This window comes from Cervus canadensis, chromosome 8 (genome assembly GCF_019320065.1).
Source record: "Cervus canadensis isolate Bull #8, Minnesota chromosome 8, ASM1932006v1, whole genome shotgun sequence".
Taxonomy (NCBI): Eukaryota; Metazoa; Chordata; class Mammalia; order Artiodactyla; family Cervidae; genus Cervus; species Cervus canadensis.
The window spans coordinates 32,853,135-32,876,794 of record NC_057393.1 but is presented as its reverse complement, the minus strand read 5'-3'; the positions used below and the strand labels follow the sequence as shown (position 1 = coordinate 32,876,794).

The 23,660-nt window shown below is 45.5% G+C and overlaps 1 protein-coding gene across 2 annotated transcripts in view; it reads left to right on the top strand.

Annotated features, from left to right (window-relative positions):
- DNTT (DNA nucleotidylexotransferase) overlaps nucleotides 1-19,398 on the top strand; it is a 31,737-nt gene extending 12,339 nt beyond the window's left edge. Inside the window, exons 4-11 of one of the 2 annotated variants that reach the window (XM_043475491.1) lie at nucleotides 266-436; nucleotides 1,650-1,721; nucleotides 2,937-3,060; nucleotides 5,553-5,685; nucleotides 6,946-7,051; nucleotides 11,484-11,729; nucleotides 17,049-17,129; nucleotides 18,966-19,398. In XM_043475491.1, the coding sequence (XP_043331426.1) occupies nucleotides 266-436; nucleotides 1,650-1,721; nucleotides 2,937-3,060; nucleotides 5,553-5,685; nucleotides 6,946-7,051; nucleotides 11,484-11,729; nucleotides 17,049-17,129; nucleotides 18,966-19,052 (1,020 nt within the window). In that variant the 3' untranslated portion in view covers nucleotides 19,053-19,398. Of the gene's footprint in view, nucleotides 1-265; nucleotides 437-1,649; nucleotides 1,722-2,936; nucleotides 3,061-5,552; nucleotides 5,686-6,945; nucleotides 7,052-11,483; nucleotides 11,730-17,045; nucleotides 17,130-18,965 lie in introns of both variants that reach the window. The other variant, XM_043475490.1, reaches the window with a different exon arrangement.
- The last annotated feature ends 4,262 nt before the right edge of the window (nucleotides 19,399-23,660 follow it).

Below are 23,660 nucleotides of genomic sequence, written 5' to 3'. Positions count from 1 at the left end.
TTAAATCATTCCTGAATAGCTAATGGCAGAGAATTCCAAGTTTCCTTACGAAGCATGCTGTGGTCTGTCTTTTCAGCTCAACTCCCCTCATCCAACCAGGGAGAAGTGAAAAAGTATAGGACATCCAATCCTGACCTTTGAGGAAACACTCACGAGGCATTCTGATATTTAACAGAGAGCAAGAGGCATTTGCAAGGGACTGCTGGCTTGGAGGCTAGGGGCTAGGAAACAGACTGTATTTTGCTCATCTGGTTTTATTCTTTAGGATGCCTTTGAGATACTGGCTGAAAATTCTGAGTTTAAAGAAAATGAAGACTCTTATGTGACATTTATGAGAGCAGCTTCTGTACTTAAATCTCTGCCATTCACAATCATCAGTATGAAGGACACAGAAGGAATTCCCTGCCTGGGGGACAAGGTGAAGTGTATCATAGAGGTAAGGGTGAAAGGTGATTCGTTCCAGCTCCTAATAGGTAGCTACCAAGGGAGGGAGAGAGATGCAGTTAAAAAATTTTCCTGTTAACTATATAGATGTGGTATTCATTACTTATTTTCATTTCTAATTTATATTATATATATATATATTACATAAATAGCTACACATGTATATGTGTCATTCGTACCCCAATATTATCTCACTTGGAGCTATGTGGGGCCAGCTAGTGAGAAAATAACTCTCCTGCATTATTAATCACAGTGAAAGTCCCTAATGACCTAAAAGCTCAACAGGACGGGATGCTATGAGTTAAAACACAGGCTGTGTGAAAAACCTCAGTTCCATTCAGCAGCCATTGCCCTCCAGAATGGTAGTGGGTATGAGGGATAGTGGAGCTGATTCTGTATTTCTACCTGTGTGTTCTAAGAGGAGAGCCAGGGATGGTTAGTTAGTTATTAAATAATGTTTAAGGGTTCCCTGGCAAGGCAAATTGGTCATCCAAGAGGAAGTTTCAGTGTAGTCAGATGCAAGGCAAATTATTCAAGGGAGGAAAATTAATCCTAACTCCACTTAGAGGAGGTTGGATGGCTCTGGGGCTTCCCAGTTGGCACAATGGTAAAGAATCCACCTGCCAATGTAGAAGACACAGGAAACGTGGATTTGATCCCTGAGTTGAGAAGAACCCTTGGAGAAGGAAATGGCAACCCACTCCAATATTCTTGCCTGGAAAATTCCATGGCCAGTGGAGCTGGGCAGGCTACAGTTGATGGGGTCGCAAAGAGTTGGACATGTCTGAAGTTACTTAGCATGCATGGGTGGCTCTGAGCTAGACATCATAAGGACTTGAACTTTAATTAGCTTTTCAATAGGTCCAAAGTTAACCCAATCAGATGAAAAGTCCTCTTGTTTCAGCTAGTTCATATCCATTAAAAAGAAAATCATCTCAAATATTTAGACACCCCTTTGTCAGTGAACATTTTGGTTTGGTGTTCCAATCATTCTGTACCTTCCTCCCTGAGGATTATAAAGGGGTCCTTGGAAATAAAATAACCCGAGATTTTAACTGTCTTGTTTTCTCTAGATCAGCTAAGGAAACATCCTTTATGCCATAGGTATATTTAGTGAAAAATTAAGCTACTATATTGGGGGATTTGAAAATCTCAGATTGCAATTAACATCACTAGTGTAAAATGCTTTTCAAATGTCCATGCAGGAAATTATTGAAGATGGAGAAAGTTCTGAAGTTAAAGCTGTGTTAAATGATGAACGATATCAGTCCTTCAAAGTAAGTGATTTGTACATGTATTTATAAAAAATGGGTTTTCAGTTGATCCTATTATTCCAAGTAGTTGTACTGATCAGCTTGAGGTGCCGTAACATAAAGCCACAGACTGTGGGACTTAATACATAATTATTTTTTCATAGTTTTAAAGGCTGGAAGTCTGAGATCAAGGTGCTGGCATGACTGGGCTCTGGTTAGGGCTGTCTTCTTGGTTTACAGACAGCCTCCTTCTCAACATCCCCTCATAAGACACACACAAGGAGAGAGCAAATTCTCTGGTCTCTTCTTATAAAGGCACTAATCCCAGCAGGAGGACCCCACCCTCATGACTTCATTTAACCTAATTACCTCCCCCAAACTCCATCTCCAGATACCATAATATTGGAGGTTAGGATTTCAACATATGAATTTGGGAGGAAGGGTCACAACTCAGTCTATAGAAGTGATCTAGGAAGCAAATGCCTGAATAAATATGGGTGCTTGAGTTTATTGCCATGCTACGGTAAGCTTGGCAATATAAATGACCTTACCTCCCAGAGTTTGTCACTCCTGGGTACACTAGGACTGTGAGACAAAACAAACCTGCTCTTAGAGAATCAACCTGTGCTGGAAAGCTCCTCACTGCATCTTGTCTACTCTGAAGCAGGATTTATTACCTCCCAGTGTTCCCTATCTCTGAGTTGCAGTAGGCAGAGACTCCTACCAATCCCTTTGGTTCAGAAGTGATGCTCAGGCCTCAAAGGTAGTTGAGGGCAGAAGCCCAGCCTCAGAGTTCAGACAGACTGGGTTGAGTCTGGGCTCTGCCGCTTACCAGTTGTGTGATGGTGGGGAATTTATGCAACCTACATGTGCATCCCTCATTAAATTGTGAGGGTGAATATGCATGAATGTATGTAACAGACCTTTGGCAGAGGACGGGTGTGGGTATGGATACCTGTTGTCATGCACTGACAGTGAAGGCAATCCTTATTGGTAATATAGAATCCCTGGGTAGTTCCAGAAGCTGCCTCCGACTTCTGCTTCCTTTAGTTATACCATATGTCCTGAGATAGAAACGCCTCTGAAAAATAACCATTGCCCCCTGCTTGTCATATTCAGGAGACACTAGGTCAGAGATTTGTTTATGCTTTTTCTTAATTGCTTGACCTTGAAAAGTATCACTTTGTTGTCATAATGATTGTTTTAGAAACTAAAGGCACGTCTTTCCCTTTGTTTCAGCTCTTTACTTCTGTTTTTGGAGTGGGACTGAAGACATCCGAGAGATGGTTCAGGATGGGGTTCAGATCTCTGAGTAAAATAATGTCAGACAAAACCCTGACGTTCACAAAAATGCAGAAAGCAGGTGAATTGTCTCTCCTAAAGATCTCCCATAATTTCTATGGGCTGATCAGGTCGTGGTAAAGATCTGTCAGCTGTACTTCATACGTCACCTCCAGTCTTGGTGATTTGGTCACTTGCTTGGCCTCTCTTCATGCTATGGCTAAAAGCCCAAGCTTTTGGAATCAGATAGACCTGGATCCAAATCCTGGCTCTTGCACTCTCCAGCTGTGTGATCTTGAGACAGTTATTTAAAATCTTTGAGCCTTCATTACCTCATCTATACATCAGTACGTAAGTAGGGAATAGATCAGATCTTGGAGGCAAAACAATTAGCTTGGCACAGAGCAAATAGGCCCTGCCGGGTGGCTGTTGTCATTCCTTTATCCAGATGTCAAAACTGGTTGCATCATTGATCTGTTCTTACTGAACTGACCCTTCCAGATGTTTGGGTCCGAGCTGGGTAAAAGGCATGGGTAAGGAATCCAGGTCAGAAAGTTGACATAGAGAACTGGGGAGTAAATAATATTTGAACAAACTAGAGTTGTTGCTTGGCACAAATAGGGATCAGTTTCAGAAACTGTATAACACCAGGACATATAGTGGAAACTGTGGAAACCTAGACATGAGTTTGTCTACCCAGCCAGGACGTGTTAACCTAGAAGAGAATAGAGAGAGATATCTGAAAGACTGACAAGGCTTCCAGGAAGTTGAAGATGGCTTGGTTACTTCCATTTATACAGGGTCCTTGTCATTTTTTTTTAATGACAAAATGTCTGGAACCAAGGTAAAAAAATGTACATCTTTTAAGCATTTACTTTTTAAAAAACATTTATTTTTAATATGCAGTAGAATATAATATTATTGGGATTTGAAAGGAAGTCATAGCCACAGTTCTGAGGACTGTGGCTTCTGAGTTATAAAGAATGAGGAAGTCATCAACATTTTTAATAATATTAAAAAAAGGGGATCTTCGACAAAAGCAGGCCAGAAAAGAACAGCAACAATGAAAAGAAAACCTGTTCTCTTCTGTTTAAGTGATGGAAAGAAACAAGCAGGAGGAGACAAAGAAAGCATTTTTTGGTGGTTCACATCAATGCTTATCAAGCATGAACTTTCAGGAGTCCAGAATAAGAATATGGGTCTTTTTTTCCCTTTAGATTCTTTTAGTTCTCATGTGGCATCTTAGAAAACTTATTAGCAATCTTTCAGAGGTTAGCAACTTTATGAAAGATGACTAGGGAATTCTATGACTGTGTTGATGTATACTGTACAGTGTTATTAACTGTTATTAACTATGCTATACACTAGATTTGCAGAACTTATTCATCCTGTGCCCTTTGACACACATCTATCCATTTTCCCCACCTTCCAGCCCCTAGTAATCGCAATTCTACTCTGCTTCTAAGAGACATTTTGTGTGTGTGTGTGTGTGTGTGTGTGTGTGTACTAAGTTGCTTCAGTCATGTCCGACTCTTTGCTACCCTATGGACTGTAGCCTGCTTGTCTTTCAGTCTGGTTTATTTCACTTAGCAAATGCCCTCCAGTTCATCCTTGTTGCAAACGACAAGATTGTCTTCTTTCTTAAGGTTGAAAAACATTCCATTGTAGGCTAATTAGTCGACAGCTAACCATTTCATATATATCAAAACTTCAGGTTGTACACCTTAAATTTATACAGTCTTTGTCAACTATACCTCAATAAAGCTGGAAAAAAGATAATGAACTGCCCCCCAGAGACCTTACAATTAGGAAATGGGCAGCCTCTGTAGGTACCCAAAGCCTCTCATTGTTAGAAAGATTCTGGCAGAGTTGGAACACTCCCTCTGGGGATCCTAGAGAAGAGAGCAGAGCCTTGTATGGAAGGACCATTAGCTGGCCCTCAGGCTCTGTGGATCTCCCCTGCGCCCTGCTCCCCACCCCTCCTATGCTTCATCCCAGTTCTCGGAGATACAGCCCCCATCTCCGTTACTCCTCCACTCTGCCTTCCTCTGTGGATCTGTGGGGATAAACAAGTCATTAAAACAACTCTTCATCATAACCACTCTGTCGGAGCTCTCATTAATCTGTGATGGTCAGGCAAAGAAGCAATAAACCAGACCACCAGTGACATTTCCTAACTCTCCTCAGATGCAAATCTACTCTCTTCCTATTCTTGACTTTAGTTCTTTAATTCATCTATCACCTTCCAACCCCAAATCTTCCCATCCCAAATCTTTGGAGCTTATTGATCAAGAGGGCTGGTTCTTCAGTAGGAAGCCAGATTGGAATAGCATGGTTCTATGATATAATATTGCCTCTTTCTCAGTCAGGAATTTGTAGGAAAATAGGAGCCATTGTTCATATGAAAAATTCACAGCCAAGAGAACACAGATCACCCAGTCTCTGTGGAACCGTTTGGGGTTGATGTCTGTGGCCCTGTCAGCTATGTGTGAGGGCCAAGTCCCCCTCCCAGAGGGCCGGTCATTTCACATGGGACGTGTCCCTTTCTCCACTCACCTGTCTATGGCCTCTCAGGATTTCTCTATTATGAAGACCTTGTCAGCTGCGTGACCAGGGCCGAAGCAGAGGCGGTTGGTGTGCTGGTTAAAGAGGCCGTGTGGGCATTTCTGCCGGATGCCTTCATCACCATGACGGGAGGATTCCGCAGGTAAATGATGATAAAACCTGCTTTGGCCTCCCCTTCAGGGCCTCCCCATGCTCAGGGGTTGTGGCACAAAAGGCCTTCGGATATGTGTCTCTGCGGCCTCATCTCCTGCAGCTCATGTTTCACTCCAACACCACCAAGTGGCTTGCCATTCTCTGCACACACAGAGCTCTTTCTTTCCTCTGTGACTTTGCTCAGTCCTACCTTTCTGCTTGGACTGGTTTTCCTCAATTTGTCACCTGGCTCACTTCTCCTCATCCTTTAAGCTTCAATTCAGATGCCACCTCCTCCAGAAAGCCTTCCTTGACTTCCTTCTCCCCATGCTGGATGAGACACCCCTCCTCAGCACTCCTTGGACAGCTGTCAAGTAATTTGTTTGTATTGCTTCCGTGCATGTTTTCCCCACTACATTTTCAGAACTTAGTGCTTGATGAGAACCAGTGCGTGGTGCCTGGCACAAAATAGGCATGTGAGAAATATTGGTGAAGTCAGTGAATGAATGAATGAACTCTTCACAGAGATGTATGCAATTGTTGGATATTGAAGCCTCCATTTCAGAAACTCTTTCCCTCCCACACCCTCTTCCATCTCTCCTTGTGGTCCTCTTACATGGGGGCTGTTGGCTGTGGGAGGTGACAGAGAAAGTGAGAAGCGAACACAGAATCCAAGAAGATGCCTTTGGTCCAGGCCATACTTTCAAGAGTCCTATCTTGTATTATGCGAGTATAGTTCTTGGTTTGCTTGTCACACTTGTCTCTATGTGAGTGTGTGTGCACACGTGGGCATGGAGAGGAAATAATCTTTGTCAGTTTTTACCCACCCACATATAATCATATGGGTGCCCCTGGTGGCTCCGTGGTAGAGAATGCACCTGCCAATGAGGAGATGCGAGAGACGTGGGTTCAATCCCTGGGTCGGGAAGATCTCCTAGAGAAGGAAATGCCAACCCACTCCAGTATTCTTGCCTGGGAAATCCCACGGGCAGGCTACAGTCCTCAGGGTCTCAAAGAGACAGACAGGACTCAGCACGAAACAACAACAATACAATCACATACATACTATATATGATTTAAAATTTTTGTGTCATAAATTTATTTTGTAAGGAGCAGAGTTGTGTAAACAAGGATCTTTTGTTTAAAAAGCAGGTCATGAGCATTTTGTGTCCCAAACCTGAAGTATGGGGCATAGAAACACAGGTGACTTTTAAAAATTGAGAGCTAAAAATCTAATTTATTTCCTTCTTATGCTATTTTTTAAAATCAGGGGTAAGAAGATTGGGCATGATGTAGATTTTTTAATTACCAGCCCAGGATCAGCAGAGGATGAAGAGCAAGTTTTGCCTAAAGTGATAAACCTATGGGAAAAAAAGGTAAGAAGAAAGATGTTTGGACACTCAGGCATTAAAGGAGTACTGCTGAATTTGACACACTTATCCACCTTGTAATTGTGTCGTGAGCATCTAACCCAGTCTCAGTTGTTTACAATAGTTTGCGCAGCACCAGTGACATGCAGTGAGACTTACCTGCTTTGGGTCCTAGAATCCAGATTATGAACTTGTGTATACGCGCGCGTCCTGTTACCAAAAGGGCCAAGGGCAACTCTCTGTGCAGGCCCTGCAGATGGCTCAGAGCCCTAAACAATGTGAAGAGCATGTGCTGCGAAGACCTGGGAGGGGTGAGCCAGGCAGAGCAAGCTAAGGGGTGGGGATCAGACTGGGATAAAACCAGTCTAAGAGGTGCCCCTGCTGCCTTGAACAATATGTTGGTTGATAACCACCTTGACTTTGTGCTGAGATGGGAAGAAGGAAGCTAATGCCGGTAGGCTGGGTCCAGCAGAGGTCATGGCTCAGGGCCCCCCACCCACTGAGATCAGACTTGCCATGGACCACCTATTGCCCAGTGGAGGAAGCTAAGGATGACCCTGCAGCCATGGCCGCCTGCGGGGCCTTGACTCCTGCCCCGCTCCAGTGAGACCTCTGCTTCCCAAGGAGGCCAGAGGGCCCTTATCCAAGAACCTACAGGTCTGGGTGGGTTGAGGAGGCTGAGGCTGGTGTTTTTCTGGCATAGCTTTATTTTTCCTGAGTGATCTAGCATCTTCTGGGTGTGGACAAAGCTCCCTGATATATCAGAGAGAGAAGACCTCAGATACAGTGAGAATAAGAAACATACAACCCCGGTGCCGGGAACACTAGAATTACTCATAAAGACCCAGCTTTGGAACCAGATCCAAATTCAGCCACGAGCCAGCCGCCCCCCCCCCGCCGCCACCCTCCATCTGTCGGGAGAGTGGATCCAGGTGGCCAGGAACCCTGAAAGTGAACATCATAGGCTGAGCCAGGGAAAGGCTGAATGGGGAAGCGTCAGCTCCACCGAGGCTGGCCCCATGCTCCACTCAAGCAGGAAAGCTAAGAAACTCTCGTGGACAGACATCACTCTGATGCACCCTGTCAGCCATGGCCTGGGCAGAGAGGGGGCTGCCTGGCCTCTCAGTCGGCAAGGATGGACCAATTTGACCTCGGTATAGAGGCCCCACCGTCCCCATGCTCTGAGACTGTTCCAACCCAAGGTGGGGTGGGGTTGGGAGAGGGGGACAAGGAGCCTCCTTTTCATTGGTCTTTCTTTAGTCACCAGGCAGCCATCCTGCTGGTCACCAAGCAAAGAGATGGGCAGGTGAGGGTGGAGACGGGCATTAAGCATGGGGGTTTTAGATTTGGGATTGTTCAAGCACAGCCCTTCCACTGACTGGCTATATGACCTGGGACTATGCTTTTATCTTCACAAGTTTCTCTTTCCTTATCTGTGAAACAGGGATAGCAAGCTTCTGTCATTAGTCAGAGGATTAACTGAGAGCATTAGATAAGGCCCTTGGCACAGCGCTTGATAAATGCCTATTATACAGTGGCTTAAACAGTGGCCGGAGTTTGAGCAAGCTCCAGGAGATGGTGAAGGACAGGGAAGCCTGGCGTGCTGCAGTCCATGAGATCGCAAAGAGGCGGACCCGACTGAGCAACCAAACAACAAAACAGTGGCTGTTGTCGTGATCTCTCCTGCATAGTCGCGTATTGAATTCTGCTGAGGGCCAGGCCTGTGCTGGGTGAGGGGACCCAGGAGAGAGCACAGGCAGCTGCTCGCCTTGGCGCTCTGACAAACAGGACCTCAGGGAGGAAACGGGGTGGGGCAGTGTGTGTCTCAGCACTACCTGCCTGCCCCCCGCCCCGAGCCCCACGGCTGCCCCCAACACCTCAGCTGTGAACCATGGTGGTTAATTTCCACCTCTGCCTCACTCCCTGTTCCCAATACCTCCCACCCCTGCCTTTCTTACAAAAATCTGTACTTTCCAGATTAAAATGATTCTATCTCATGCAGGTGTTACCAACCAGGGTTCTTGGCCTTCCCCAACCCATAGAAATTGATTAAGGCCAAACAAGAAGTTTAGGCAAGGCTATACCGGGGGGCCCTGCAGCAGCACAGGGGATCAGGAACAAACAACAAATTCCCTTACTTGCTCACTCCCTGAGGGCGGCGTGAGCTTGTTCCTTGTATGGTGTGAGGGTAGGGGTGTGTCCAGGTCAAGCTCAAGGGGTGGTTTAGGTGGCTTGCTCACCTCTTAGGTGGTGGTGTGTGCAGGGGACTTGAGCAGTATCCTACTTTTGCTCTTTAGCTCCAGGCTCCTTAAAAGTGGCAGTTGGGTTTTTTTGGTCTCTTTGTATCTTTTGGATCCAGAATCTGCCCAACTGTGCATGCATGCAATTATTTTTAGTCCTATATAGGAGAGGTATGTCCAGGTGCAAGCAGTTCAACAAAGGGTCCCAGGTCCCAGCCTGTCTCACAGGCACACTCTGAGCGCATACTCACACAACCCCATGCTCTGGGGTTAATTGCACACATATACACAACCAATGTTTTAAAATACCTGAAGAACTAATGAACAGCCAATGATGGGTATGAGTTTGAGTCTTCCACCAGTTGAAAGATCTCTTGTGGGAGGAAAAGAGCTTGGAGATACTGATCCTGGGGGGGAGGGCACCATCCAGAAAGCTCCACTGGCTGCCAGCAATTCAACCCAAAGAGGGGAGGGTTGACTGAGTGTGGTCCAGGTTTATGCCTGGTGGGTGGCCCTTCTGTCTATGACCAGCCAGAGTGGGACTACTGTGTGGCCACAGTGCACACACAGCTTACAACTTTTAGGAAGCCAGCTTTGTGATTTTTTTTTAAGGGGGAAGGGTTCTTTTATAAATTTGGCTTCAAGGTGAGACTGGTTGATATTTTAATAGCTTCCTTTTCAAATTTACATAATTTAAATAGCCAGGAAAGGCTGCTACACTGACTAATCTTAGTAAGTTTCATTAGAAAGCAGAATTGTGTCTTCCCCTGAGCTGGTTATCAGATCTGTTTAGGGCAACAGTTACCTCCTGCACCAGAGGCTCTTCCTGACGTTAGTGCTCCGCCCTGCAGATGGGTTGATTCTTCCTCTCACCTTTTCTGGAATAGGCCCTGAGGGCAGGGTGCTCCCTCTGCTGAGATCCACAAAAGGAAAAGTACCCCCTCCTCCAAGTGTTGAGTCCAGTTGAAATAATGTCTCTTGTGGGTGGGGGTGGATTGCAGAAGAGATGTGAATGTGTCTAATAATAACAGTAAGGGAACCAGGCCTGCTCCAAGTGTGGTCCCTGGATCAGGAGCACCTGGGAACTTACTAGAAATGCACCACCCCCACCCCACCCCACCACCCTGTGTGCTAAGTCACTTTAGTCTCTCTGACTCTGCGACCCCATGGACTCTAACCCACCAGGTTCCTCGGTCCATGGGGATTCTCCAGGCAAGAATACTAGAGTGGGTTGCCATGCCCTTTTCCAGGGGATCTTCCTGACCCAGGGATCAAACTTGCTCTCTTTATGTGTCCTGCACTGGTGACTGGCTTCTTTACCAATAGCACCACCTGAGAAGTTCCCCCACCCCCACTGCCCATGAATCACTCTGGGGTCAGGGCCTCCAAAACTGTGCTGAAACAAACCTTTCAAATGTTCCTGATGATAATATTTGAGAACATCAGACCTAAAGAACCCAGGAACAAATCCTACATCCTAATAGCTGTGATTAGATTGTTTTAAGGCTATTTGTTCTTTTAGTTGCAACTCAGATTTAGCAGTTAATTGCATATTTCTGCTTCTCCCTACCCCACATCTGCCCTGTGTGGTGAGGAATTCCCACAGAGCAGATAAGTTGGAGGATGGCAGTTGCTGGGTGCGACCTTCTGACTAGGCAAGGTTTAGAGATGTGCCACTAATTTTGTCCCTGTCTCCAAGGCAGGCAGAGTAACAATCCCAGAGTGCTTGCTAGAAAGAGTGAGTCATCAGGCCCCAAAGCAGGCTGAGCCTCCAGTCACAATCCTTTGGGCCCAAGTTGACCTAGTCATCACTATAGTATGGAGGGACACTAAGTTAGAACAACTGCATGTAACAGCTTGGCTTTTTGTTCAAGGTTGGTTTGGGAGTGAGGCAAGTTTCTGAGCACTGTCTGTGATCAGATGTTTGGGGAGTGGATCCTCTGGCAGCTTTGCCATGAAGTGACCTTGGTGTGGCCCCTCTAATCGTTAAATTCCTCTGCTGCAGAAGGAGGGTAATGCACCCCACTCCTCGCCTTCCTCTGCTAGAGTCACCAGGCGGGCTCACGATGCAAGGACAGACGTACCCATATCCTCAAATATGCAAAGCTTTCTTTAAAAGCATTTGTTAAGGGTCCAGTATAAAGTCTCTGACCCTCTGCATCAGGGACTCTTCCTGACGTCTTTCTGTTTATTTTCAGGGATTACTCTTATATTATGACCTTGTGGAGTCGACGTTTGAAAAGTTCAAGTTACCAAGCAAGCAGGTGGATACTTTAGATCATTTTCAAAAATGCTTTCTGATTTTTAAATTGCACCATCAGAGAGTGGACAGTGGTAAGTCCAACCAGCAGGAAGGAAAGAGCTGGAAGGCCATCCGTGTGGACCTGGTCATGTGCCCCTACGAGAACCGTGCCTTTGCCCTGCTAGGCTGGACTGGCTCCCGGGTAAGTGCTGCCTTCATCCCTGGGATGGCCTTAGCTTTCCATAAGAGGTAGACTAGCTCTACCTGGGGCCAGGGGAGAGACAATGGCGGGGGTGGTGGTTGTGGGAGGATGGACAGGGAAGAAGGAGATGGTGGACAGGAGAGAAGAAAGTGCCCAGAAATCTCTGAATCAGGGCATTCCATTTGCACACGGTCAGCTGAGACAGATGCCTTTAGAATAGGTATTTTCAAAATGTGATCCCCTGACCAGCAGCATCAGCCTTACCTGCTTACCAGGTTAGACCTGTGAACACTCCACCCCACCCCAGACCTACTGAATCAGGAACTCTGGGGGTGGAGGCCAGCAATTTGTGTTTGAAAGAACCCTGCAGGTATGAGAACCACTGAAGCAGAGAAAGCAGCCTGGTGGCTAAGGGCACAGGTTTGGCTTATCCCAGACCTGGTCACAAGCCCCTGCTCCGCCTCTGACCAGCTAGGTGATCTTCGTCAAGTTCCCCTGGCCTTTAAGACTCAGTTTTCCATCAGGAAAGTTAGGGCAAAGACAATGCTACGCCCCTGGGTTGCAGGGATCCAGTGAGATGAAGCTGGCAAAGCCCCTAGCACCACGCCGGACATGGGACCAGTGCTGGCCAAGCAACAGTCCCCAGCTCCCACCATGTGATATTCACAGCCACGGTACCTGTGGTCTGTTCCATTAGCTTATGTTCCACCCTCCTACTAACACCTCACTCTGTTTTCCTATGTAGCTAGCTGTTGCTTTGAGTGGCACACATCATTAGAGGATTTTGTATGATAAATGACATAGAAATTAATTGTCCTTAACCTTGAATTAAATGTCAAGTGTGTTTGCTTTGGGCTGGAATTATTTCAGTGCACAATCTCAGCACTAGAACTTCTTACCCTTATCAAAAATATTGGCTGGCATCTTTCGTTCATAAAAAGTAGGAAAGCTGATGAAGCAATACATCATAAATGCAGCTTGGGAAATTTAATTTCGCCTTTTTACCCAAAGATTTCAGGGCCTGGGAAATGTCCTCAAGCCATTTAATCTGTTAATCTCACCTCAGTTTGGGTTCATTAACTTACCAGGTTGTTTCGTCTACTAAGCTGACAAAGCTTCCTTCATACCTTTGTGCGCTAAAGATTTCCAGAGCAGAATACATCCACAGGGATACATTAAGCTGAGATTTTTCTAGAGCCATCCAAGTATGGTGCAATTTATGGAGTGGGTCCAGAGTTCATGAGGTTTTTGTTTTGTTTTTTAAAGAAGCTTCTGTTTTCCTCTGAATCTTATTTCTTCAGACTCGAACTGTTTGTCAGCATGGCTTTATTGGCTGAGGTTCTTTCACGGGTGTTGTCCTTGTTTGTGTCAGATGCTGAGAGGAGGCACACTCTGCTTTGGAAACACATGGATGATGGTGACCAGGTGCCCAGGCTAACCCAGCCTCTTCACTAGCCCAGATGGCTCGCTTTCACCAACTTTAAAAAGCATCTCCTCCTTAAAACACCTTATTGCCATTTCCCAGAAAATTGTCAGAAGAAACATGCATGTTTACAAAGCTACACATGTGAATGGCGCCCTCTAGAGTTTTTCAGGGCCCAGCTTGCACAACGGTATGCAGCAGCAGTAGGCTAATCTCTGAAGTCTGTTGTGACCAGCGAATGATACAGCCAGACTTAGTGCCACTGCCCTTCTTTCTCTGAAACGAATGACAACATCCTCACCCTTCCTATTTCACAGGGTTGTTGAGAGAAACTAAGGAGCTTGTAAAGCAGAAGGCAGAACCATCCAGGGTAAAGAGTCTGGGATTCAGGAGTCTGAATCCTAGCTCTATTGTTGGCTGTGTGGCCTTGAGTAAATTGCTGAGGCTCTCTGAGCTTCCTTTCTTCATTTGAAAAATGAGGCTAATAACAGTACCAACCTCATGGGATTGTCAGGAGAACTGAATGAGACAGTGCCTTCATCTTAACACAGTTCTGAGGCTAATTGTATATGTAATACTGTTCTTTTAGAGATAATGTTAGACTCTTTTAGAAGTTGTTAAGTACTAGTGATAATAGAGCAAATCAGAAATTAATATAAAGCAGGAAATCAGCCCAGTGCCCAGCACAGGGTAAGCACTCTGTAAACATTAACTAGGATATCATTGCCTGGATTATAGCCATGGCTGTGTTCCAACTGGTCGCTTGCCCCCTGAGTGATCCTGTCATCATAAGTCAGATCATCACTCCCCTGCTCAAAACCTGGCAGGGGTTGCCCATTCAACTCAGAGTAAAAGCCTTCCAGCGGTCACAAGCCCTGCGTGGTCTTCCCTCCCCCTCATCTCTCTGGACTCCTCCCACTGCTCTCTCCCTACCCCGGCCAGCCTCACTCCTCCCTAAGGCCTATGTTCTAGCTGTTCCCTCTGCATGGAGTGCTCCTTCCTGAGTCCACCTGGCTAACTCCTTCACCTTGGGCAAGTCCCTCCTCAGATCCTGTGTCCTTCACGAGGCCTGCCCTCTACCCAGCATTATCTGTTAACATATCACGTACTTTCAGTCATTTCAGCCGCTCAGTCATGTCCAACTCTTTGTGACTCCATGAACTGCAGCACACCAGGCTTTCCTGTCCATCACCAACTCCCAGAGCGTGCTCAAACTCATGTCCATCATGTACTTTACTTATGCTGTTACCGTGTCTTATCTGTGTCCCCTGCTCGCGAATCCAAGCCCCACCAGGGCAGACATCATTGTTTTCTTCGCTGGTATATTCCAAGCACCCAGAACACACCTGGCATACAGTAGGTGCTCAATAAATGTTGATTTAATCAATATTATTACCCTCCAAATGGAAGACATCATGATAATCCCTAACAATCCAGGCAAAAATGCTTCAAAGGGGTTGGCAAAGGAGTCCAGGAATAGATCTCTCAGCACACAGAACTGAGGAGCCAGGGGCAGCCTTTCACTGCTCCAGTTACCCCATCCTCTCCAGCCTTCCCATGCCCAGTGTGAGCAGCCATTGCTGTAAGTGCTGGGGGGCTTAAAGCCCTGGGCTGTGGAGGCCATGTGCTAAGCAACACTCCCATACTTTCACAGACCAGCAGCTACTCCACCCAGAATCTGCTTCACCCTGACTCTTCCACATCCCTAGCTCCCCCTCCACTGCCTTATAAAGGACTTCAGGTTGGAAAGTCTGTCTTCACACATCCAGGTCAGGAAGGGCAAGTCCCAGTCTTTGCCAGCTTTCCCATACTCATCACTTCAGTTCAGTTCAGTTCAGTTCAGTTCAGTGGCTCAGTCTGTCTGACTCTTTGAGACCCCAAGGACTGCAGCACGCCAGGCCTCCCTGTCCTTCACCAACTCCTGGAATTTACTCAAACTCATGTCCATTAAGTTGGTGATGCCATCCAACCATCTCATCCTCTGTCGTCCCCTTCTCCTCTTGCCTTTAATCTTTTCTAGCATCAGGGTCTTTTCAGATGAGTCAGTTTTTCACATCAGGTGGCCAAAATATTGGAGTTTCAGCTTCAGCATCAGTCCTTGCAATGAATATTCAGGGAGTGAGGAAATGAAGTCGCTCAGTCATGTCTGACTCTTTGTGACCCCATGGACTGTAGCCTACCAGGCTCCTCTGTCCTTGGGATTTTCCAGGCAAGAGTACTGGAGTGGGTTGCCATTTCCTTCTCCAGGGTATCTTTCCAACCCAGGGATGGAACCCGAGTCTCCCACTTTGTAGGCAGATGCTTTACTGTCTGAGCCACGAGGGAAGTCCAGGACTGATTTCCTTTAGGATGGACTATTTGGATCTCCTTGCTGTCCAAGGGACTCTCAAGAGTCTTCTCCAACACCACAGTTCAAAAGCATCAATTTTTCGGTGCTCAGCTTTCTTCACAGTCCAACTCTCACATCCATACATGATCACTGGAAAAACCATAGCTTGACTAGAGAGACCTTTGTTGGCAAAGTAATGTCTCCGTTTTTTAATAAGCTGCCTAGGTTGGTCATAACTTTCCTTCCAAGGAGTAAGCATCTTTTAATTTCATGGCTGCAGTCACCATCTGCTGTGATTTTGGAGTCCAAAAAAATAAAGTCTGCCACTGTTTCCACTGTTTCCCCATCTCTTTGCCATGAAATGATGGGACCAGATGCCATGATCTTAGTTTTCTGCATGTTGAGTTTTAAACCAAATTTTTCACTCTCCTCTTTCACTTTAGTGCAATGATTACATGTTGTTGTTGTTCAGTTGCCCAGTCGTGTCTGATTCTTTGTGACCCAATGGATTGTAACACGCCAGTCCTACATGTCCTTCACCATCTCCAGAAGTCTGCCCAAGTTTATGTTTCATGATTCCAGGTTTGCTCCCTAATCCTACATGGAAAGGACATTTCTAGATCTGTGCTTCTCTCAGGAAAATTAATCTCAACAACAACTTCATTCATTGTCCTTCTTTTCCCAAGGTTTTCCTGTCGTCCATCTAAGGCTTCAGGTTTTTCTCCCTGGAGCCACAGATCAGCCCATGCTGATCATAGGAGATGCTATTCTGAAGTAGCCGGCCCAGACCATCAGTTTTATAGAGGTTCACAGAGGATGTTACAGCCAGAGGAGACCTTACTCATGCACTTCCTCCACCTTCCTATTTAACCAACCAAGATTCAGAGAGGTTGGGTGACTTGCAGAGAGATACAGAGCCAGATAGGGACCAGGCTGGTCTCCTGACTCCTCATCCTTGTTTACAATAGTTGTATTCCAAATAGAAAACAACACCAAACTATTATTTATCTAGCATTTACTCTGGACCAGGAATTATTCTGGACACAATCCTCACAATACCTGTTTATTCACTGAGCAAACGTTTACTGTGCATCATCTGTGTGCCAGGCACCATTAGGAGGGAATATGGTTATGAACAGAACAAATCAGTTCTTGAATGCCTACATGTGAGCATGGTGCTTTGTCATGGTGGACTGTTGCCCTGGGGGAGAAAATTCACTTGGAGAATGTTTAGTGGAGATAGATATTTCATGTTGTTGTTGTTTAGTTGTTAAGTTGTGTCCGACTCTTTTATGACCCCATGGACTGTGGCCTGCCAGGCTCCTCTCTCCATGGGGTTTTCCAAGCAAGAATACTGGAGTCGGTTGCCATTTCCTTCTCCAGGGGATCTTCTCAACCTAGGGATCGAACCCACATTTCCTTCATTGGCAGGGGGACTCTTTATCACTAAGCCACCAGGGAAGCCCTAGATATTTCATTATAGGGATTTAAATATCTTTAGACAGATAATACTGAAGACATTCTAGACTTGATAGTGATTTTATTTTAATGATCTCTTATCCAGCAGTTTGAGAGAGACATCCGGCGCTATGCCACACACGAGCGGAAGATGATGCTGGATAACCACGCTTTGTATGACAAGACCAAGGTAGCTCTGTTTTGCTGAGATGGGCCACTTTGATCCTCATCCCCAAGTCTGGCTCCCTGAGCACTTTTCCTGAACTGAATCTAGTGTCCAGGTTCAGCTTCATTTGCCCCAGGTGCCCCATTCCCACAGATCACAGCTGAGGGCAGCTGGAAAGATCCTGACAGGAGCACAACCCCCACAGGACCCAGAATGCACCTCGGAGGCTTTGGGCTCAAAGATGCTGAGCTAGCTGGGTCTCCAGAACCAGGCCAGCAATGAATTTAAATTGAGCTTGATATATCCTTGGTGTTTGCAAAGAATAAGTCCAAAGAAAATCAAAGATCCCCCCAAATCACAAATATCACTCAAGTATCCTTCAAATGCAGTGGGAAGTAGAATTCTGAGTGACCAGATGGGTCATTGAGAGTCAACTGCAAGAAGGAGAGCAACAGAGGTGTCCTGAGAGGTAGATGAGCGGTCAGCTAGACTCACACACCATAGAGACTCACTTGGTGTGAGAGTCCTACAGTGGTCATGATCCAAATGCTGCTTCAGCAAAATGATTGCTGCATGAATTAGAAAGAGTTATTATAAATATTCAACTGTACTTATAGTGATCAAGGACACTGTAGGAAGCTCCGAGTAGGAAGACACAAAATAAGTAAAAGTAATGGTTTTTATCCTCTGGGAGTTTAGTCTAAATAAAGTGTATTTAGTTAGACCCTGTCTCACAAAAAATCAGAAACCCAATACAAAATGGCAGTGGCAAAAAAAAAAAAAAATTGGCTTATGTACTGTGGCATCTGGGGTAACCGGACTTCAGGTGCGACTGTATCCAGGTGCTCATGCAATTTTTCCTCAGTGTTGGTGTCACTCTCAGGCAGGGTTTTCCCACGAATCCTATCCTTTTAGCTTAGCTATGCCAACAGAGAAGAACTTCCTTCCTAATAGTTCCAGCAAGCCCTAGCTAATGCTCACAGGCCAGACCTGGGCCATGTAGCCATCCTTGAACCCTTTTCCATGGCTCTGATTGATCAGGCTTGTCTCATGTGCCCCTCCTTGGAGGTGACCCTCAGACTGAGAATAGGGAGGTGTGGTTTTCCAAAGAGAAATCAAGGTGCTGCTGTCATAAGAGAGGGCTGTGGATGCTGGCAAGAAAGCATCAATTATGTAGCATGTGAGTGGAGGCAGCTTCACCTAACATGATCTAGGAAACTTACAAACTGATACATAACAAATAGTTCAAAGTAAGCAAGTGCCTCCTATGTGCCCAACTTTGTGCTATAGACCAGAAGGACTGGAGGGAAGTGCTGCTTGATGTAACAGACCGTGGGCTTGGGAGCCTGGTGGGAGTGGGGCAGGGTGGAAGGTCAGGAGGAGAATCCGGCATGTACAAGCATCCTATAATTGTCACTGCTCCTTACCAATGGCAGCAGTATGTAATTCTGGCTGCACGTGAGAATTTCCCAGAGCCTTTAAATAGATGAATGACAAGACCTCTCTGGATCTTCTGATTTCATTGGGCTGGGTTACAGCTCCGTTTTCAACATTCTTTTAAAAGGCTCCTTCGGGTAGTTCTAATGAACACTACAGACCAATAGGAAAAGTATCAAATGCCTCTAGTTGAATATATAAGGCTGTCATAATTTTACCTTAATTTATTAAGTTTTTTGGGGGTGAAAATATAAAAATTACAGAAGTCAGGTAAGATGAATTTTTATCCTCAGAAGCAGGGAACTGTGTTTTGGCAGTAATTCATTATGACAAGACAATTTTACAAGTAACATTTTTACTATGTCAGCTCAGAGGTACTTAACAAAAATATCATAGTGCACATATGTCTTCTTATGCTTTCAGAGGATATTTCTCAAAGCAGAAAGTGAAGAAGAAATCTTTGCACATCTGGGATTGGACTACATTGAACCATGGGAAAGAAATGCTTAGGAGAAAGTTGTCAACTTTTTTTTCTGTTTTTTTTTTTGGGGGGGTTAGACAAATTATGCTTCATATTATAATGAAAGATGCCTTAGTCAAGTTTGGGATTCTTTACATTTTACCAAGATGTAGATTGCTTCTAGAAATAAGTAGTTTTGGAAACGTGATCAGGCACCACCTGGGTTATGCTCTAGCAAGCCATTTGTAAGACTATTGTGTAGAACTCGCAATGCATTTTCCATGGAAACAGTGTTGTAATTGGTGGCTCACTTCCAGGGAAGTTCATCAAAGCCCACTTTGCCCACAGTGTAGCTGAAATACTGTTTATTTCCAATAAAAATAGGAAAAAACAAGATGATCGAGTCTTTTTTATTCACTCACATATTTTAAAATATTCTTAAGCAAAAATGTAACAAAATGAAAGAAATAACGATTCTAAGGTTTACCTTGAGAGGAGGAACCGGTTTAATTAGAAGGTCAGAGATTCTAAGGGGGGTTTGAGTCCCTCCTGGAGCTTTTGGAGGAAAGGGACTGACTCTCAGCTCAGGTCAGAGCCTGCTCCTCCTCTGTGACCTGCAGCTGTGCCCCGAGGCATCTCGGCAGGAGGCCGAGGATGGAATGCATTCTCACTGCTTTCACACGGAAGGAAGCACAATCTCCCAAATGGCCATCTCTGAGTCTTTCCAAGGAGTTCATCTCTCTTGCCCTCTTCACCTTATGGTACCCACGGGAAGGGAGGCAGCCTTTGGAACTGCAAGGCTGCAGACCAATTTGGAACGCCGGCCTCCTCTAGGAGGGCATTGACTCCATGACTGGAAAGGACCCTAAAGGTCATCTGTTTCAGCTGCTTCTGTGTCCCCAGCTGCTGGAGGACTGGGAGGCCTCCCCATGGTCCTAGCCCTTTCCTTTTAGCTCCCTCAGAAGAGAGGGATGGTGAGATCCGGGAACCCCTAGAGAAGCCTGATGCCCTGCCCTGGGCACAGGCAAAGAGCCTCCTTCCCTTCCTGGTGCTGGAGCCTGGGGGTGGGATGTGTATCAGCTAGTGTTGCCCCAAAAGCAAACCATCCCCAAACTCAGTTGCTTAACACAGCACAGCTCTGCACACGAGCTGGGTGTTTGGCGGAGCTAGGTGGGCTTCTGCTCCTCCGATTCATCCTCCTCCTCCCCCTGGGACCCCTGGGGTAACCCAGCCCTCTCCTTCTCACCTTGCCAGCTGAGACACGGGAGCAAGCAAAGCCCAGTGGGCAAGTGCTTTACAAGTTGCGCAACTGTTGTCACTATTCATTTCCAGAAATGCCTCACCACCCTAAACAGAAACTCTGTGTTCATTAAACAATAACTCCCCAATTCCCCTTCCCCTGGGCCCCTGGTAACCTCAGTTCTACTTTCTTCCTGTATGAATTTGCCTCTTCTGGGTACCTCATGTAAGTGGAATCATACAGTACTTGTTTTGTTTCTGGCTTATTTTGCTTAGCATAATGTTTTCAAGGTTCATCTAGGTGTAGCCATCATCCCTTTGGTGGTGGTTTAGTTGCTAAGTCGTGTCCTACTCTATGTGACCACATTGACTGTAATGGGGTTCTCTCCAGCAGCTGTGCCCCTAGGCGTCCCGGCAGGAGACCACATATGGAATGTATTCTCACTCCATAGGATTTTTCCAGGCAAGAATACTGGAGTGGGTTGCCGTTTCCTTCCCCAGGGGATCTTCCTGACCCAGGGATCGAACCTGGGTCTTCTGCACAGAAGGCAGATTCTTTACTGACTGAGCTACCATGGAAGCCCATCATGCCTTTAGAAGACCGAGTAATAGTCTATTGTATGTCTAATATGCCACATTTTATTTATTCACTCATGAGTTGATGGACATTTGTGTTGTTTCCACCTTTTGGCTACTGTGAATAGTGCTCTGTGAACACTGGTATACAGTATCTCTTTAAGACTCTGCTTGCTTTTAAATATAAACCTAGAAGGGGAGTTGCTAGATCACAGGGTAATTCTATACTTTTTGGAGGAACCACTTACTCTTTTCTGTAGTGGCTGCACCATTTTGCCTTTCTATCAGTGGTATACAAGGTTTCTAGTTTCTCCACATCCTTGCCAAGATTTATTTTCTCTTTTGGTTTTCTGTTGTTTTTTGATTTGTTTGTTTTTAATGAGAGTGATTTTAGAGGATGTGAAGTGGCAGATGAAGACTTTCTGCTTCTCCTGATGGTTCAGGTTGAACACAATTGTATACTGGACTGGGCTTCAGGTATATGCACCTGGGGTTTCTGGCAAAGGTGAGCTGGAGAAACAGGGGTGGGGTGGGGGGGTGGACACAGCCACTCCCACTGAGAAAGGCCTCATGGTCTGATCACATGGCTGGTCATGTTTAGCAGCCTCAACTCCCCAAATCTACCAAATTTTCTTGTAGTCTCTTCCACTGCTCCAGTATTGCCCACATATATTTGAGATCATTTAGGTAGCATGTAGATGAATATCTATATGACCTATATAATATATATTCACTGAGTGCCTACTAGGTAACTCATTTTTCTAGACATAGGACATGGGATAGAACATAAAAACCTCTCTGATTATAAGTATGGGACTTATATTCTAGAAAGCTGTTTATTTTCATATGTGTTACAAAAGTAATGCTTTTCCATTTATGGTAGTGGCAGAAAGCTTCTCTTTTGAGTACACGTAAGTAAGAATAAAAGAAAATCAATGTAAAGGAAAACATGTAATAAACATTACTAGTGGGATGGGGACATGGCAAGAACTGGGAGAGAGGATAGAGGAGCACAGGGAGGAGGCGCTGATGCCTGGGCAACGTGCAGGTGGGCTGCTTGCCTTAACACACCACCTACCCAGTGCTGAGGCTCTCAAGGTCCTCATCATACCAAAGCCCCAGGACGTCCATGAGGGAGGAGTTACCCCGTGAGAACAGCAAAAATTCTAAGGGGTTTCTTGAGCTAATTTTCTTATTTGGGAAGGCTTGTTAAGAATTCCACAAATTCCTAAAGCTGCACAGGAATTTTTTGTTTTTGATCAGAATTTTATCAATCGGGGTGTCAACTATTAACTGGAACTCAGCCTTCCCCAGTGCCTCCTGCTTTGGGAGCAGAGCACCCTCTGGTGGCAGGAAAAAAAGAATCTTCAAGTATCACTACAATAAAAACACATCAAGTCAGAAGCCCAAGAATATTGAGCAGGAACTCGGAAACATCCTAGTCTATCCTTCTTGCTGTCAGGTGACAAACAAAGGTCTGATGAGAAGACCTGGCCTGCCCAACGTCACACAGTTAATGCCAGAGTTTCTGTTGATTCAGCAGAAAATATGCACACAGGCCGGGCTTCCCTAATTACTAGCTGTGTGACCTTGAACAAGTTACCTAACCTCTCTGATCCTCGATTTCCTCTTTTGTGAAATCAAGATGGTAATGGTTCCTCCCTTTGCATCTGCTGGGGGATAGATGAGCTAACACTGTAAAGTGCTTCATCTGTGATCCCTTGGACTAGGAAGGACACCTAGTGGCTCAGCGGGGAGACACAGGTTCGATCCTTGGGTTGGGAAGATCCCCTGGAGAAGGAAATGGCAACCCACTCCAGTGTTCTTGCCTGGGAAATCCCATGGACAGAGGAGGCTGGCGGGCTGCAGTCCACGGGGTCGCAAAGAGACAGAGTCGGACACGACCAAGCTACTAGATGACAAGAGCAACAACAAAGAGCAAGTTACTTCCCTCAGGGAAAGGAACCTTTCTGTACCCTGCCAGGACTTCACATGCAGTACTTTGTACCAGTAAGTACCAAGCCCCCAAAGCCAGAACAGGAGGTAGGAAAGATTAGGACCAGTGTGCTGATTCTTGGACTCCCAGACCTGAGACTGTCTGGATCTGGCCGGGACCAGCTACACCAGCTGAAACTCTCTATGCCCGAGCCTGACGGTGATGGGGCAAAGGCCCTGTCCCATGACTTTGGTAGTTTCTTGGAAGTCAAAGGCTGCTTCACAGGGACTTTCGGGTACTCACTGACCTTCATCTCTTAGGGACAGATGGCGGCCATAGTGCGAGTTAATTTTATCTGTGTTGAATGCACTTTTTATCAATTAATTCACACTATCATGTTTTAAACCCTTCCCTGCAACGCATATATCAAAGGACCCAGAACAGTACAGAAACCTGCCTCTATTATCAATTAAATTCATTATTCTTAACTCTTTTTGCAAAAGTTAAATCATCTCTCAAAGCAATTTGCTTTACAATCTTGAGGACCAACAAAATTATCTTTGTAGAGTTTCAATTTTCTCATCTGTAAAACAGGCTTTAATAACACCCACACTACATTACATCCTGGATTTGGTGTAAAAAATCAAGCAAAATAATGAATGAAAAGTGCTTTGAAAACTAAAAAGTACTATAAATGTAACAGGGATTAGTCTTTTTCATATAATCTGGGCATAGTTCAGGAACCTGAGGACTACTTCCCAGAAAAGCAGGCATATGATTTAAGAACCCAAATCGGTCTCTCATGGACTGACGTTGTAAATCCAAGGACAAGAATATTCTATTTTTTACAGAAATCCACCTCCTTTACTGCAGCTGGAAATGAAGAAGACTCTTCATGACCCTCACT